Source organism: Pristiophorus japonicus, chromosome 8 (assembly GCF_044704955.1).
Source record: "Pristiophorus japonicus isolate sPriJap1 chromosome 8, sPriJap1.hap1, whole genome shotgun sequence".
Classification (NCBI taxonomy): domain Eukaryota; kingdom Metazoa; phylum Chordata; class Chondrichthyes; family Pristiophoridae; genus Pristiophorus; species Pristiophorus japonicus.
Window position 1 is genome coordinate 110,738,868 of NC_091984.1, and position 16,919 is coordinate 110,755,786.

Genomic DNA, 16,919 nt, shown 5'->3' on the forward strand with positions numbered 1-16,919 from the left:
TGGTGAGGTCATCCCTAGCAGCAATATGGTAGGGTGCTGATGCCCTATATAGCATGAGTTGACCTGCATAAAGCTCAATCTGTGTTCCAATTGTAGCAACAGCTTCTGAGCTTGGAAAGCAAACAGCTGTAAAATGGGAGCTTTTATAGCACATTTGCAGCTGTCAAGTAATGAGAAGATGCCATGGCCATTCAACTTCCGCCCTGCTTACCTGACATGATTCCCGAGCAGCGTAGATCCCGTGGGCAACCTGGTAAACTCTGAAGGGGAACTGAAAATAGTTCTTAATGCTCTGTTAACAAGGTCATAATGACCTGACTTGCCTCCCCCGCCACTATGTGTCGGGTCTGCTCAGTACAGAGAAACCCAACATTTAGGAAAGACGCATGGTGACAGCGGGGTCCCGTCCTGCCATTAAAAAAAATGTTTTCCCACCTGACCTGCCACCGATCGTGTCTGTTGACCCCCCCCCCCCCAAAACTCCCCCCTTATTTCTAACACCTATTTATTTGGTAAAGCATAATAGTAATACAGACGATGCCTTCTTCCACCATAGGTGGTGCCGTCCTATTCCGACTATTTTCAATGTAAGCCTTGAACTTCTAAGCTGATCCACCCCATTCAAAAACTTTAAAAAGTATTTTTGGCATTCCTGCTCAATTAGAATTTATACAATTTTAACTTAAAATAAATGATTAATTATAATTAAAATTGATTTTCCCCATGGCCACGGCTCCCTGCCAGGCTGCATTAGTAAATAAATAAACATGAACCCCGCACTTCCCACGATGCAGATTAAAATGAATTCCCTGGCCCACCAATGTCAAAGAGTGCCAAACTACAGCTCGGCTTCTTTGTTCTCTGTGTGCACTTTTAACAGATTTTAGAAAATTGATTTTTCCTGTGCCTGCAGGCCTCATCTATGCTACCGGAGTGAATAAGTGAACCCTGTGCTCCCAGTGATGTGGGCAAAAAGATAAATTACTTTCCTGGCCCTCTAATATCACAATGGCCCTGAAATCCTGGCCTCCCAGGGGCATACTGAGTGTCTACGAAGCAGGGAAGGCATCGCAAAAGCCGGTTTTGGGACGCAATATGCATGCGCCGAAAACCTGCTTTTCCTAATCTGTCAAGTTCTGACTTGACAGATCGCACGCATCTCGGCAGCAAGGACATTCGCATGGACAAGATTGCAGTATTTGTCCATCTCTTGCCCAGCGAATGTCCTTAAAACTCTTGGACCTGGTAAAGGCAGTCACATAGCCTACTTTGACAGGCGCAAGAGTTTTAAAACATACAAAAACATAGTAAAATAAAATTAAAAAAAAACATTTTATTGTTAAAAATCCTGCGCACTACAATAAGTTTATTTTAAATCTTAATTAAAAACTTTTTTTAAAAAAATCAGAAAAATATATATTTCTTTACAAGACATTAATAACTAATTTAAATTAATCTTAAATACGTGGTGCATTTTTTCTATTTTTTACTTTTGTTTTGCTTGGGGTTTGTTTCTCAATCAAAATAATGAGAACTCCAACTTATGGAGTTCCCATTATTATGAATGAGAAAATACTGTACCTTGATTGGCTGCCCTGGGCCATGTGACTCCAGCTCCCGCTTACAGACGTCCTGACGTGCACGCGTTCCGACGCACAGTGAGTGTAGGCCTCAGGACCAGGATCTCTCGTGGGCGCAGCAGGAACAGATAGGTGAGCATCTTTTTTTCCTTTTTCTGTCGTTCGCCCGCGGGAAGACCTTGACCAGGATTTCTAGGCCTATGAGTCAGCGATGGGCTTCTTTGTCAGTCACGTGTGAGTTTTTACACAGTAAAAGAAATCAATCCATTGCACCTGCTGGCAGTTTGCCCAGATTTCAAAATCAACATTTTGGCTCCAATTTAAAAGTATTTTCTCCAGCGATCTACAACTTTGTTAAGAATTTGTATTTTCTATCCAGCTGGCAAGTTGGGCTGCTGGTTGCTCGAGATCATGCAAACTATGTTAATAAATAAATACTTGTATTGTCATTGTAGTTATTGCACACACATGGTCACTTTAAAAAAAATGGCCCAGAGTTTGAACAAAAGATATCAGCATCTGAATGACACACGCTGATATTAATGCACAATTCAGCCAGCAATTTGTGGCGAGGGAAAGATACCCAATGAATTGCGAGTCGCCACAAGTTGCTGGACAATTTGCGTTGCTCCGCCATTAGCTTCACGAAAACAGCAACTTGCACTTAACCTCCCCGTGATTTTTACGATGTTGCTGGATTTGCACATTAACTGTCCATTAAACTCGCCGTAGAAAGGTAAGGCCTAGTTTTTAAACCGCACAAGTACCCTTTGAACAAGATAATTGTTAATGATTGTCAATTAACCTCTCTTGCCCAGAAAGTGAACAATCATACATTTGGCATCTCATTCTTTCAGGTTATGAATTGTTTTAGTAGATTTTAAAAACACCAAATTTTAAATTTTTATTCTTACTTTACCCATGTCTTTTTTCCTCTCTTTTAATCCAATCTTTCTTTCCTTCTCTTTGAGCTCAATTTTCCGTGGTGGTAGCGGGCGCAATCGGTGGTGTGTCAGGTGGGAAAGTTGTTTTTTTTTTTGACAGCAGGTCAGGAACCCGCTGTTATCTCGCTCCCAACCCCTTTCCCACAGGTGCATTTATCATCGTGGAGTCGACCCGACCTGCAGCAGTGGCGGACCAAATTGAAATCATTATGAGGTACTTTACAGGCACACAGAGCCTTTATCCCCCTACTTTTTAAATTTCCTTACATGGCCACGGGATTCATGCAGCTCGGGAACCATGTCTGTCAACCTAAGGAGTGATTTGCGTGGCCATTGCTCCAGCTGATTACTTGACAGCATGGAAAACAAACCAAAATAAAAACATATTGATTACATCTGCTAACAGATTGGTGGAGATTCTATTCTACTTGAAAAACTACTGGTAAATGTTACTTCAGAAATTCCTGAACGGATGTAAGTGGTACCCTGAATGGTGAGGGAAATACATTTTTCACTGGTCATTCTCAGCTGTTGCCTTCCAACTCAACAGTAACTCCAGTGTAAAAAATTACACATACCATTTAAATAAGTTTTCGTTGCTTTCTGGTAAGGTTTTTCTCACAGTATACTGCGATTATCCAATTACACATTAAATCAAGTCATCAACCGAAACAATTTCACTTTCATCACTCATTCCACTGGTTCAATTTGCTTTCAGTCCCTGAATTTGACTAATTTAATTTTTCAGTCTGAGACCTTGGGGTGAATTTCTGCAGAGGTTCTCTCACTTGTCCATTGTTAACTTCAACAGAAGAGCTGCAGAAATCCAAGAAACACATTGTAAGCACAACTTGCACTGGCTGTCAGGAATTCCACAACTTGCATAAGATTGTAAATCCACCCCTTTACAATTACATTTAAAATCTGCTTAATTTTATGTATTACCTATACACACACATATTTTATTTGTTACTGATACAAAAATCTATAGATTTGTGACTAAAGCATCAATCACTTCCTCATTCATGTACTTTTAAAATTATGTTCTTGACCATATTTACCGGGAACGGTAGCATAGTGGTTAAGTTACAGGACTAGAAATCCAGAGGCTTGAACTAATAATCCGGAAACATGATTACAAATCCCACCACGGCAGCTGGGGAATTTAAATTCAGTTCCTTAAATAAAACTGGAATAAAAAGCTAGTGACAGTAATAGTGACCATGAAACTACCGGATTGTCTAATAACCCATCTGATTCACTAATGTCCTTTAGGGAAGGAAATCTGCCGTCCTTATCTGGTGTGGCTTATATATGAGTCAATGGGAATTAGGAGAAAAACTCTCCACTGGCTGGAGTCATACCTAGCACAAAGGAAGATGGTTGTCTATGTTGGAGGGCAATCATCCCAGTCCAAGGTCATTGCTGCAGGAGTTCCTCAGGGCAGTGTCCTAGATCCAACCATCTTCAGCTGCTTCATCAATGAGCATCCCTCCATCATAAGGTCAGAAGTGGGGATGTTCACTGATGATTGCAGTGTTCAGTTCCATTTGCAACTCCTCAGAAAATGAAGCAGTCCATGCCCACATGCAGCAAGACCTGGACGACATTCAGGCTTTGGCTGATAAGTGGCAAGTAACATTCACGGGACACAAGTGCCAGGCAATGACCATCTCCAACAAGCGAGAGTCTAACCACTTCCCGTTGATACAGATTTTTGAGCTACAGGGGAGTCGAGGGTTTGGGGAGCAGGCAGGAAAATGGAATTGAGGCCAAGATCAGATCAGCCATTATTTTATTGAATTGGCAGAGCAGGCTCGAAGGGCCAAACGGCCTACTCCTGCTCCTATTTCTTATGTTCTTATATAGGCGCATGAGAGCACCATCACTTGTAAGTTCCCCTCCAAGTTACACGCCATCCTGACTTGGAAATATATCACCAGTCTGAGTAAAATCCTGGAACACCCTCCTTAACAGCACTATGGGAGTACCTTCACCACTAGAACTGCAGCAGTTCAAGGCAGCAGCTCAGCACCATCTTCTCAAAGGCAATTAAGGATGGGCAATAAATGCTGGCCTCGCCACATCCTGGAATATTTGTAGATGAAGTCATATTACTTAATGATATTATTATTTAAATATTTCTTTTGTCATTCATATATAACTTTTATTATATGATTGTATTCAACACCCACTATGTTAGATTAAACTTAAAATTTAATGAGGCCAGGGTCCCTGTAAGGATCCCAACTTAAAACATGTCATGATTGATGTCACCAGACCTGTTCCATCTAATTGGACTGGGTAACACGCTGGATAGGGTTAATGGGCCCCATTAAGATAAGTTCATTTTCTACAGCGAGATGGAGCCAACAGCAGGGTCGCAACACGCCACAGACACCCGCCGCACTGGACCCACCAAGGTAAAGAAATTTGGGCCTTTATTTCTGTTTCTGTACCTGATTTGACATTGAATTCACCCACTCTAATTTACACATCTTTTCTCAGTCCTTCTGTTTATTTCTCAATCCTTTAACTCATTAGTTAAGGAGGTACACCGTTTGTCCCATTGTTCACTGAGGTCCTAGATGCCCTGTTGCTGGAAGTGTGAGCTGATAACACTATTCTATGACGCAGCGAGGGCAAGTTTGCGGGCAGAAATTGTTAAAACCCAAACATGCACAAACAAATCAAGTAACAGGGCACACCGCGAGATGCCCCGCTCCAGCAAAATCTGGGTCTACATGTATTTTCACACTGGTTTGAAGCACAAGGCACAAGGTGGGATGACTTTTCTTGAACTTTGGTATTTTGCAGTACTCTCAGCTCATGAAGTAATATGGTTCTGCCTCCGATTATTATATATTTTTCTTAACTGTTTGCTACTTACTGTTTCAATACATCGACTGTGCCTGTTTTCTTCCTCCTGTGCCAGGCCCTTAATTGCTTTCCGCTGTCCATGGACCTGCTGCAGACTTTCCCTCACTGCCACTGCAACTCTGCCTGCTTTTCCATTGCTAATTCATGGAACCCATGCAATTTACTTAATTCCTTTTAAATGCTAGGCACAATAAATTTGCAGCGTTCTCGCTCTCTTAATTCTTTTCATACATAAGACTGAAATTATTCAGTGTTCCCCTTTCACTTAATTTTGACTAACTTCATTGTTATTCTGTGTTGTTTATGTGGTTGAAAACTAAAATAACTTAACTCGTCTGAGCCACACTCGGTTTATTTCCGTGCCTATGAGAGAGTTTGGCTAGAATTTGTTTTTTTTCCTCCTGACGAAAACTGAGTTTACATTCTGCATTGATCGTGATAGGTACGTGGTGGCTAAATAAATGGAATACTTCTTTCATGGTATTTAAAGTTCAGTGGCTTCGTTCATTTTAGTCTGTTTTCTGTGATCTAGTGCTTTAAGGACTACTGTCACATTCTTTATGAAATAAGAGCACAACTATATGATCGTCAATCCTTGTGTGCAACACCTCAGGAAATTCCCACATGTATATTTATCAGCACATGTCCTGTAACATTGCTCATGGTAATTTAGATGATTTATTGTTACATTACCCCAAATAGTGCATGAGGTATTATTCCACTGCTAAGTTGAGCTTGTGTCCTTTTAAGTCTCATTATTTTCCAACCTTTATTTCCTGAAGTTACACTTCCACAGAAGTTGGCATTCTTCTGGTAGTCTTACATACCCCAACTTTTAGATTCAGTTGGCCCCATCACATAATGTTATGGTATAACAATATGCTCCCATCACACCTACAGATGCGATAGCTTTGAAATGTTACCACCACACACTGTTTTTAATACAATAATAGATTGTCAGTGCTTCCATGAATCTTCCATTCCCGTTACTTAAATGCTACAAGTAAACACTTCTATATGGTTCTCTTCCTTGTATTCTCAGTGTCCAAATCAAAATTTATCACAGCCTCCTGATATAATGGATATGGTATCGTAGTGGTTATGTTAAAGATGTCCAAATCCCACCATGGTAGTTTGAAAATTTGAATTCAGTTAGGAAAAAAAGTTAGTACAGGTGCAGCGTCGAGAATCCGGAATGTTCCGGAATCCGGGACGATTGGTGGCAGGGTCATCCAGAATCCGTAAAATGTTCCGGAATCCAGACCAGACGACCCTGCTGACTTCGAGGGTCTCGACGCTGCCCGACCTTGTGCCTCGCCGCACTTACCTCGGGACCTCTTCACCGGCCCGCCCGACAACCTCCTTGGTGGGGCCCACCCAAACACCTCCTCGGCAGGGACCCACCCGACAACCTCCTTGGCAGGCCCCCGAACAACTCCTCGGCAGGTTAAACCGCGCCCCCCCCCCACCCCTCCCGCTTCTGACATTCTGAAATTCGGAAATACCTGGACTTGGGCTCGGGTGTTTCCGGATTCGTGTCATCAGAAAGCAAATCGAAAGTCCGGAAATGCCCGTAACGGCCTGTATCAGTAAAAATGATTATAATTGTTGCAAAAACCCAGCTGGTTCAATAATGTCCTTCAGGGAAGAAAAACTTATGGAACTTCAGTCCCACGCCAACGTGGTTGACTCTCAGCAACATTCTGAAATGGCCTAGCAAGTCACTAAGTTGTATCAAACCGCTACGAAGAATATATATCTTCACCACACTGACAGCAATTGTTCTAGAAGAAGCCCCCACCTTACCTTCTCGCAGTAACTCGGGATGGGCAATAAACGCCAGGCCTGCCAGCGAGGTCCATATCCCAAGAAATTTTTTTTAAACTGATTCTTTTCCAGAATTCTAGGAGTGGAGCTCCATAGCTTTGTCAGTCTTCCCTTAATATCACTTAATCACTACTCCTTAATTTACCTCATTCAACCTTGTTGGTGTCCGAAGTTTCTCTTTTTTTTACAATTACCTTTTCAACTTTTGACACCATTGAATGGACGAGGTTATCGGAAAAAGAAAAACATACGACTACAGAGAATTTTGAGCTGCTCAAGTCTAGTTTCAGAATTTTCATAGAAGCAGCATTGAACTGTCAGAATTTCAAAAGTATGCAGCTATACCTTGAATTTACTGCACACAAGGTAGTGCCAAAAGTGAAAAACATAGGGCTCAATTTCCCCCAGCGATTTTCGCCATTTTTGTGGCCTAAATTAAAATATCCAAGTTTCCCCAAAGATTGTGTGCCAGCGTAACTCAGCTGGTTAAGATTTTTTTAGGTTAGTTTTTTTGCATCATAGGGGCATAACCTGATGTCTGCGCCAGCTTTTTCACAATTATGCAAGTTTGGCCAACTTACAATTCTGCAAGGATGGCGTATGTGACCAGTCCCAAAAGAATTTCTGGGCACTTAAGAAAAACCAGCGCACATCAAAAAATCGGCGGAAAAGCGCCATTATTTTTAGGCGAAGTTTTGGAGGGAGTCAAGAACACATAATTATGCATCATCAAGCTTAAATTTTTCTAACTGAATACGCAGAAAATAGAAGTTTCATGCAATTCTTTAAGTTTGGATTTTTTTTTTTTAAAAAGTGCCACGCCATCACCGAACGTCTCCAAATCGGCCTTGAGGGTTGGAGCGTCAGCTGGCAGAGTCGGTTCTTCGCCTGGACACAGGCTCGCAGCAGGGGTTGGGGGTGGTGTTTCCCGATTTAAGCAAGCCCATTGCGCATGCTCAGACCTGGGTGTGGTCCATACTAGGATATCGACCTATGGAAGAGAGACAACAAAGGGTCTTGTCCTGCCTGCCGTTTTGAGCTTCTTGCAACGGTACAATTTAATAATGGGGGCAATACTGACAAGGCCATACCTCATGCAAGCCTTTTGCATGATGGTGCTGCGGAGGAGACAACGGATTCGACGTCATCGCATAAGGAACCTCAGAGCACGTAGGATGATGGGCAGGGGGCCTTATTCACGTCAGTATATCGAGACAGGCATTCGTATCTGCACTTGAGTAATGCAAACTGTGTCAGAAGGCTGCGCTTCCGCAAATAAGTTGTATCCAAGATCTGAGAGTTAGTAAATGCAGACCTGTAACCTAGAAGCATCAGAGGGACTGCTTTGTCAGTTAAAGTGAAGGTTACAGCTGCACTTTCATTCTATGTATCTGGATTATTCCAGGCCACAACTGGGGGGTGTGTGCGCCATTTCTCAACATGCAACACATATCTGCATTCGGCAGATGACTGCTGCACTATATGACCGGACGAATGACTGCATAAAGTCTTGTATGACCGCCCATGCAATGCGTGAAAAGGCTGTGGGCTTCTCCAGGATTGCTGGCTTCGCAAAGGTACAGGGCTGCATTGATTGTACCCACATCGCCTTGTGAGTACCTTTGGAGGATTCCGAGATGTACAGGAACAGAAAAGGCTTCCACTCCATTAATGTACAGCTCGTGTGTGACGACTAGCATCACATCATGTCAGTTGATGCAAGATACCCTGGGAGCACCCATGATACGTTCATCCTACACGAGAGCACTTTATCTGCCATGTTTTAGCAGCAGCCAGAAGGGCAGAGCTGGCTATTTGGAGACAAAGGGTCGAGTCTCATCACCTGGTTCATGACGCCCCTACGCGTAACCCAGATGGAAGCTGACCGGGAATACAACATGATGCACATTGCGACGCACAGCATAATAAGGAAGACCACTGGCATCTTGAAACAGCGCTTCCGATGCCTGGACCATTCCGGAGGCTACTTGCAATACTCCCCTGAGATTGTCGGTCAGTGAGAGTGGCTGATGGTAAAGAGGAAGATGCAGATGACGAGGAGGAGGAGGAGGAGGAGGAGGAGGAGGAGGAGGAAACCATGCAACTACCTGAACCCGGAGCACAACGGCGGAGGACAGCGGGCAGTCGTGCCCCTTTAACAATTGCTCGAGCCTTGCGCCAGCAGCTCATCCATGAACGCTTTGCTGCCTGAAGGCTCAGTGGTAAATATTCCGAATGGACCATGTTTACTGTTTGGACCTGTTCCGTAATGTTGTGTTGTCTTAATGGAACAAATAATGGAAACGATTCAGTTATAATGTAAAATATATTTTATTCAAAAGTTTAACAAACATTTGTTTGTACTTAACTGAACTTTAATAAAAATATTCTTGTATGAAACTTTAAAGTTTTCAGTTAAGATCACTTACAAACTTTTAAACTTGTAAATTTACATAACTTACAAAGAACTTTTAATTTGAGAACAGTTACAACAGTAACAATAATAACAACAACAGCAAAGGCTGCACCCATCTCTCCTCCACCTTATTCTAAGACTGCCCGTTGCGCTTGGTCTCGTTGACTCCACCCCTACCTGCAGGCGCTGGCGCAGCATTTCTCTCGAACATCTCGGGTAATGTGCACTTCTTGATTGGGGTGGGGAGTGGGGGGGTGTCGCAGGCGGTAATGTGGAGGGCCCGGCTTCAGAGGCTGGTCTGGGGATTGGAGTGGGAGTGGTAGTTGATTCTGTCAATGGGTGCGGGGTCTGGGCATGTTCCCTTATTGCAGCAGCTAACTCCGACATTCCCTCCCTCATGTTCACTGACAGCGCATCAGCTACCTGCGACATTCCCTCCCTCATGTTCCCGGGCAGTGTTCCCATTTCTCGAGAGTGTTGTACCGACAGTCCCGATACATCATCACCTATCCCACTGATGGTGTTCAGGAGTGATCACGTAAGGTCAATGCTCTCTGCACTCATTGGCATCATCTGAACCACATCTGTTCGATCCTGCACCTCAGGAGAGGGCTGTAGAGCTCTCCTTCCCCTCCTCGCCCTGGGTGTGGCTCACTGCATCCCACTGGGACGCAATGCCTCGAACGGTGGGGCCCTGGGTGTGCCTCGCTGCACCCCACTGGAATCCCAGACTCAGACTGTGGGAAACCATCGAATATCCCAGCACACTCGTTCCACTCAGGAAAGGGGCTGGCACCTCAATGGTCAGCACCTGCATCTCCTCCATAGTGTGTATAACAGTGGGGGCTTCATCCATCCCCTCCCCCTCACTTCCATGCTCTTGGTCTAGAAGGTGGGATTGGAAGATGTTCTCCTTTTCAGGCTCTGCAGCGTCAGAGTTGGCCTCAAGTTCTGCAAAATATAACAGAACAGACAAATGGTTAGCAGAGGAGGGGGGCAGGTTGACATGAGTAGGCTCACACAGCGCAGACAGCAGGCTGATTTGAAGGACCACGATGAATGATAGCACATCGCATCAACCGAAGCGTAGCTGACGGAGACATCCCCATGAACTGAAGCATGGCTAGCCCACGCAGTACTTAGCATTTAGCAAAGCCAGACTGTGCAATTTGCAGGACTTACCCTCCCCCTCGAGTGTGGGCCCAGCTTGTGCAGTGGTGGTTGCTTTTCTCCAGGTAACATAGAAACATAGAAACATAGAAAATAGGTGCAAGAGAAGGCCATTCGGCCCTTCTAGCCTGCACCGCCATTCAATGAGTTCATGGCTGAACATTCAACTTCAGTACCCCATTCCTGCTTTCTCGCCATACCCCTTGATCCCCCTAGTAGTAAGGACCTCATCTAACTCCTTTTTGAATATATTTAGTGAATTGGCCTCAACAACTTTCTGTGGTAGAGAATTCCACAGGTTCACCACTCTCTGGGTGAAGAAGTTCCTCCGCATCTCGGTCCTAAATGGCTTACCCCTTATCCTTAGACTGTGACCTCTGGTTCTGGACTTCCCCAACATTGGGAACATTCTTCCTGCATCTAACCTGTCTAACCCCGTCAGAATTTTAAATGTTTCTATGAGGTCCCCTCTCATTCTTCTGAACTCCAGTGAATATATCAAAGCAGCAATTCTGTCTTCCAAGTGTGTCAGTGGGTACAGATTTGCCGGGCCACCTCCTTTTTGCGTTCTTTCCCTTTTGTGTGTGCCACCTTCCTCTGCAAAGATGAAAATATAGCTTTTTAAGAGAGGGTGTCTTTCTGCTAGGTGGGACATATACATATGGTCACAGTTACAATTGCAATTCCATTAAATAAATGAAAATATTACTTACACTAACTACTTGACCAAGGTCCTGTCACTTTTGCACTGGCCTCCAGACCTCAGGGTGGTCACCGTTGCACAGCAATCTTCTGCAAGTTGGTTCCAGCGTTTCTTCATTTCTTTTGGTGAAACTTTTATGTGACGTCTGCTGGTGTCCAGCTCGTGCCATCTGACCTCAATTACAGCAACGAGTGTCCATGAGCTGCATTGCATCTTGCATTGCAGCTCTGATTTTTCCAATGAGAATTAAAGTTGTCACACATAAGTAGCTCTTTAAAAATGGCCGATTGCAGATCGGAAGCTGTACTGGGCATGCGCGACCATAGCAATTATGTCAAAAACATCCTTTTTTTTCACGAATGCGCAGAAGAGGGGGGGCATCATTTTTCGGCGCAGACATTAGGCACCACTCCCAGATAAACGGGAGTAAGTCTGGCAATATGCCAAAAAACGGCATTGGGGAAAATAGATCCCAAAGTTACTACACTCAATTATGGCAATTTTATGTTGGAATAGAGGGCTAGTGAATTAAAATCACAAAAATGCGCTCTAAAAATACCGGCACCAACAGAAGATCAATGCAGAGTAGAGTAACCAAGCAGATTCTTAAGATACTCTTGAACTAAATATGAACTAGGGTTAATGAGTATGAGAATGAGAGGAAGCTTGCCGGGAACATAAAAACTGACTGCAAAAGCTTCTATAGATATGTGAAGAGAAAAAGATTAGTGAAGACAAACGTAGGTCCCTTGCAGTCAGAATCAGGTGAATTTATAATGGGGAACAAAGAAATGGCAGACCAGTTGAACAAATACTTTGGTTCTGTCTTCACGAAGGAAGACACCAATAACCTTCTGGAAGTACTAGTGTCACGTGAAGAGGAGGAGGAACTAAAGGATATCCTTATTAGGCGGGAAATTGTGTTCGGGACATTGATGGGATTGAAGCCCGATAAATCCCCAGGGCCTGATAGTCTGCATCCCAGAGTACTTAAGGAAGTGGTCCTAGAAATAGTGGATGCATTGGAGATCATTTTTCAGCAGTCTATCGACTCTGGATCAGTTCCTATGGACTGGAGGGTAGCTAATGTAACACCACTTTTTAAAAAAGGAGGGAGAGAAAACAGGTAATTATAGACCAGTTAGCCTGACATCAGTTGTGGGGAAAATGTTGGAATCAATTATTAAAGATGAAGTAGCAGTGCATTTGGAAAGCAGTGACAGGATCAGTCCAAGTCAGCATGGATTTATGAAAGGGAAATCATGCTTGACAAATCTTCTAGAATTTTTTGAGGATGTAACTAGTAGAGTGGACAAGGGAGAACCAGTGGATGTGGTGTATTTGGACTTTCAAAAGGCTTTTAACAAGGTCCCACACAAAAGATTGGTGTGCAAAATTAAAGCACATGGTATTGGGGGTAATGTACTGACATGGATAGAGAACTGGTTGGCAGACAGAAAGCAGAGAGTCGTGAATAACGGGTCCTTTTCAGAATGGCAGGCAGTGACTAGTGGAGTGCAGCAGGGCTCAGTGCTGGGACCCCAGCTATTTACAATACACATTAATGATTTAGATGAAGGAATTGAGTGTAATATCTCCAAGTTTGCAGATGACACTAAGCTGGTTGGCGGTGTGAGCTGTGAGGAGGACTCTAAGAGGCTGCAGGGTGACTTGGACAGGTTAGGTGAGTGGGCAAATGCATGGCAGATGCAGTATAATGTGGATAAATGTGAGATTATCCACTTTGGGGGCAAAAACACGAAGGCAGAATATTATCTGAATGGCGGCAGATTAGGAAAAGGGGAGGTGCAACGAGACCTGGATGTCATGGTACATCAGTCATTGAAAGCTGGCATGCAGGTACAGCAGGCGGTGAAGGCGGCAAATGGTATGTTGACCTTCATAGCTAGGGGATTTGAGTATAGGAGCAGGGAGGTCTTACTGCAGTTGTACAGGGCCTTGGTGAGATCTCACCTGGAATATTGTGTTCCGTTTTGGTCTCCTAATCTGAGGAAGGACGTTCTTGCTATTGAGGGAGTGCAGCGAATGTTCGCCAGACTGATTCCCGGGATGGCTGGACTGACATATAAGGAGAGAATGGATCGACTGGGCCTGTATTCACTGGAGTTTAGAAGGATGAGGGGGGATCTCATAGAAACATAAAATTCTGATGGGACTGGACAGGTTAAGATGCAGGAAGAATGTTCCCGTTGTTGGGGAAGTCCAGAACCAGAGGGCACAGTCTAAGAATAAGGGGTAGGCCATTTAGGACTGAGATGAGGAGAAACTTCTTCACTCAGAGAGTTGTTAACCTGTGGAATTCCCTATCGCAGAGAGTTGTTGATGCTAGCTCATTGGATATATTCAAGAGGGAGTTAGATATGGCCCTTATGGCTAAAGGGATCAAGGGGTATGGAGAGAAAGCAGGAAAGAGGTATTGAGGTGAATGATCAGCCATGATCTTGTTGAATGGTGCTGCAGGCTCGAATGGCCTACTCCTGCACCTATTTTCTATGTTTCTATGATAGTTAAGCAATGCTGTCACCAACTGTAAGAGATTAAAGGTTCTGACATTTATTTAACCAGACAGCAATGCCCCATGACTAAAGGAGTTGGAAAGTACTTGTTTTGACGCACCAGAGGCTTGAGCCATATAGACCGATTTATGCTTGTACCATTATGTCCGGATTTTCGTCTTTCTTCGGCGGAAACGGTAGCGATAGCGATATGTGAAACTTAGCATTTTCGCCGCGCTACCGTTTTTAGGCTGAACTTTTGAGTTTTACGTCTGCGCTAGGGATGCATCGGTAAGGGGGACATTGTACGAGGATTCGCAGCGCAAAAACGGAAGCTTCACCAAATTTATTCCGGGGCCGAGAGCGCTGCGAGAGGGGTCTTGGGAAGGGGGAAAAAAAAATTTCAAAAACATTCACAAAACCCTTAGCTAGCAAATCGCTGAAAAATAATTTTAAAATAAAAACTTTAACTTACCTTTTTTGCAGGTTTTCATACTTGCCGCTGCTGGAAGGGCTGTACTGACAGGTTTGACCTGTTGGTATTCTGGGCGTGGTGTACAGGTCGGTAGAGTGCCGAAAGTACGACGGTAATGCAATCTGCATCGTTACATGTCGCGCACCTCTTCCCGACAGTATTTGAAAGCGCCGCTGCAAACAGGTACCCGAGGAGACCCCCACGCTTTGCAACCGGGTTTTCGCCTCGGAGGGTTAAATCATGGCGAAAACCCAGTTGCAAACCTGCTGAAAATCTGACTCCTATTTTCAAACAATAATAAAGTAAAATGTGTCTGCATTGCAACAAATATGTGGATGTATATATACATACAATCAGTTAAAAATCGGCTAAAAACAATAGGATTCAAACAATTAACACAACTTTAAAGCAGCCATGTCTATCAAAAAAAGTGTTATTGAAGCAAAAACAATGATGAAAAAGTAGCAATTAGAATAGAACATGCATTTAAAAGCTTCAGAATTAGGACTTATTTGCAATTACTGTGCCCTATACAAACTATATTAATGACTTGGATGAAGGGACTGAGTGTAATGTAGCCAAGTTTGCTGATGATACAAAGATGGGTGGGAAAGCAAATTGTGAGGAAGACACAAAAAATCTGCCAAAGGATATAGACAGGCTAAGTGAGTGGGCAAAAATTTGGCAGATGGAGTATAATGTGGGAAAATGTGAACTTATCCACTTTGGCAGAAAAAAATAGAAAAGCAAATTATTATTTAAATAGAGAAGAATTGCAAAGTGCTGCAGTACAGGGGACCTGGGGGTCCTTGTGCATGAAACACAAAAAGTTAGTGTGCAGGTACAGCAAGTAATCAGGAAGGCAAATGGAATGTTGGCCTTTATTGCAAGGGGGATAGAGTATAAAAGCGGAGAAGTCCTGATACACTGTACAGGGTATTGGTGGGGCCACACCTGGAGTATTGCATACAATTTCGGTCTCCGTATTTAAGGAAGGATATACTTGCATTGGAGGCTGTTCAGAGAAGGTTCACTAGGTTGATTCTGGAGATGAGGGGATTGACTTATGAAGATAGGTTGAGTAGGTTGGGCCAATACTCATTGAAGTTCAGAAGAATGAGAGATGATCTTATCGAAACATATAAGATAATGAGGGGACTCAACAAGGTGGATGCAGAGAGGATATTTCCACTCATAGGGGAAACTAAAACTAGGCGACAGAATAAGAGGCTGCCCATTTAAAACTGAGATGAGGAGGGAATTCTTCTCTCACAGGGTTGTAAATCTATGGAATTCTCTGCCCTAGAGAGCTATGGAGGCTAAGTCATTGAATATATTTAAGGTGGAGAGAGACAGATTTTTGAGTGAAAAGGGAATAAAGGGTTATGAGGAGCTTGCAGGGAAGATGAGCTGAGTCCGAGATCAGATCAGCCACCATATTAAATAGCGGAGCAGGCTCGAGGGGCCAGGTGGCCTACTCCTGCTCCTATTTCTTATATTCTTATGTTCTTATACTGGAATAGGATCCATCACAACTTCAGAGAAGGTAAATATTGCTTTTGGTTTTCTCATGAATGCAATTCACATGGCACCATCCTCACCCCTTTTTATATTACATCACCAAGAAAATCTCAAGGATTGTCTAGCTTATCTGCAAAACTGATTTGCCAGAAATACATTTTTAACAAATGGTTTATGTGTATTCAAGATTATGTGGCGCCAACTCACATATATTTGTTATAACATGCTGAAATTCTGTCAGGCTTGGCTCAGTGATAGCTCTCCCACCTAGGAGTTAGAAGGTCATGGGTTCTTGCCAGAGACTTGAGAGTATATCTTGGCTGTCCCTTCAGTGCAATGCAGTGTCGGAGGTGCCGTCTTTCGGATGAGGCGTAAAACCGAGTCCCCATCTGCCCACTCAGGTGGGCATAAAAGATCCCATGGGACTATTCAAGGAAGAGCAAGGGGGTTCTCTCCAGAATCCTAGCCAATATTTCTCCCTCAATCAATGTTACATAAAACAGATTATCTGGTCACTGTCGCATTGGTGCTTGTGAGACCTTGCTATGCTCAAGTTGTTTGCAATGTTTCCTACATTACAATAGTGGCTACAATTCAAAAGTACTTAATTGGCTGTAAAGCACATTAAGATGTCCTAATGCCGTGAAAGGCATTATAAAAATGCAAGTTCTTTGTTTCCTTTCAAAAGCATATTACAAAAAGATACAAAGCTTTTCTGCACCATATTTACAACAATAGCTTTTAAACATTTTAAAGAAGTACCTGTGGCTGAAATGCAGAAACTGCAACATGACCGGCGAACTGTTGTGGAGGCTGCTCATCCATAATGTAAGAAAAATAGGATCCTTTTACCTAAGATATCAAATGGAGCAAGTTTACTGACATCG

General features: G+C 43.4%; 1 protein-coding gene across 8 annotated transcripts in view; it reads right to left on the bottom strand.

The window, feature by feature from the left end:
* Nucleotides 1-16,919, bottom strand: part of nek7 (NIMA-related kinase 7) — a 287,464-nt gene that overhangs the window by 126,206 nt on the left and 144,339 nt on the right. For 7 of the 8 annotated variants that reach the window (XM_070887310.1, XM_070887307.1, XM_070887309.1 and 4 more), the window contains one exon: nt 16,795-16,884. The exons of the other annotated variant lie outside the window; for it this stretch is intronic. In XM_070887310.1, coding sequence (XP_070743411.1) covers nt 16,795-16,857 — 63 coding nt within the window. In that variant the 5' untranslated portion in view covers nt 16,858-16,884. The remainder of the gene's footprint in view (nt 1-16,794; nt 16,885-16,919) is intronic. 8 annotated transcript variants of the gene reach the window in all.